A 1,059-nucleotide genomic window follows, 5' to 3' on the forward strand; every position below is an offset into this window, starting at 1 on the left:
TACACCCAGCTAATTTTTTGCATTTTTAGTAGAGACGGAGTTTTGCCATGTTGGCCAGGCTGGTCTTGAACTCCTGGCCTCAAGTGATTCACCCGCTCCAGCCTCCCAGGCATGAGCCACCGTGCCTGGCCAGTATTATAATCTTAAGTGACCACCATTGTATATGTGGTCCACTGTTGACCAAAATGTTATGTGGCATATGCCTGTATTAGATTTGGAGTGTAGGTGAAAGTGAAAGAGTTATCTTTTTTTTTTTTTTTTTTTTAAAGAGACAGGATCTCGCTCAGTTACCTGTCTTGGAATGTAGTGGCACAAACATAGCTCACTGCAGTCTTGCATTCCTGAGCTTAAGCGATCCTCTTACCTCAGCCACCCAAGTAGCTGGGACTGCAGGCAAGCACCACCATGCCTGGTTAATTTTTTTATTTTCGTTTTTAGAGTCAGGGTCTCACTACATTGCCCTGGCTAGTCTTGAACTCCTGGCCTCAAGTGATACTCCCACTTCAGCCTCCCGAGTTACTGGGATTATAAGCATGAGCCACCAAGTCAGGCTTTTATCTTTAGATTAATATTAATTTATCATGTTATAGTTGTAAAAGCACAGAACTAAGAGTAAGGAGTTTTATACCCATTACTACAGCTAGCAACTTTGTGACCTTGGGCAAATATCTTCACTTCTCTGGCCCTTTATCTACATAAGGAAAACCGAGACCAGATAATTCTACATCTCTTCTTTCCAGAATTAAAGCATTTTAACGTAATATTATATCTGTTTTTCTGTTTGTCTTTTGCTTGCCAGGGAGAAGTTACACACTGGTTGGCATGTTCATTATACGTTGCATGCCGCAAAAGCATTATTCCCACGGTTGGAAAGGGTATCATGGAAGGCAACTGTGTTTCACTTACCAGAATACTACGTTCAGCTAAATTAAGGTAAACCTCTTTCATGTTTTTAAGTGTTATATAAGCTCTAAATTTTAGAATCAGTTTTCTCTTGTTTTGAAATCATTTGACTTCATTTAATTTTTATTTTATTTATTTATTTATTTATTTTTGAGA

General features: G+C 38.9%; 1 protein-coding gene across 1 annotated transcript in view; it reads left to right on the top strand.

Moving 5' to 3' along the window:
* The window catches only part of RBL1 (retinoblastoma-like 1), a 100,511-nt gene that overhangs the window by 13,923 nt on the left and 85,529 nt on the right, over window positions 1–1,059 (top strand). The window contains exon 2 of the mRNA XM_011975026.1: window positions 800–933. Within this exon, the coding sequence (XP_011830416.1) occupies window positions 800–933 (134 nt within the window). The remainder of the gene's footprint in view (window positions 1–799; window positions 934–1,059) is intronic.

This window comes from Mandrillus leucophaeus, unplaced genomic scaffold (assembly GCF_000951045.1).
Source record: "Mandrillus leucophaeus isolate KB7577 unplaced genomic scaffold, Mleu.le_1.0 Scaffold150, whole genome shotgun sequence".
Classification (NCBI taxonomy): domain Eukaryota; kingdom Metazoa; phylum Chordata; class Mammalia; order Primates; family Cercopithecidae; genus Mandrillus; species Mandrillus leucophaeus.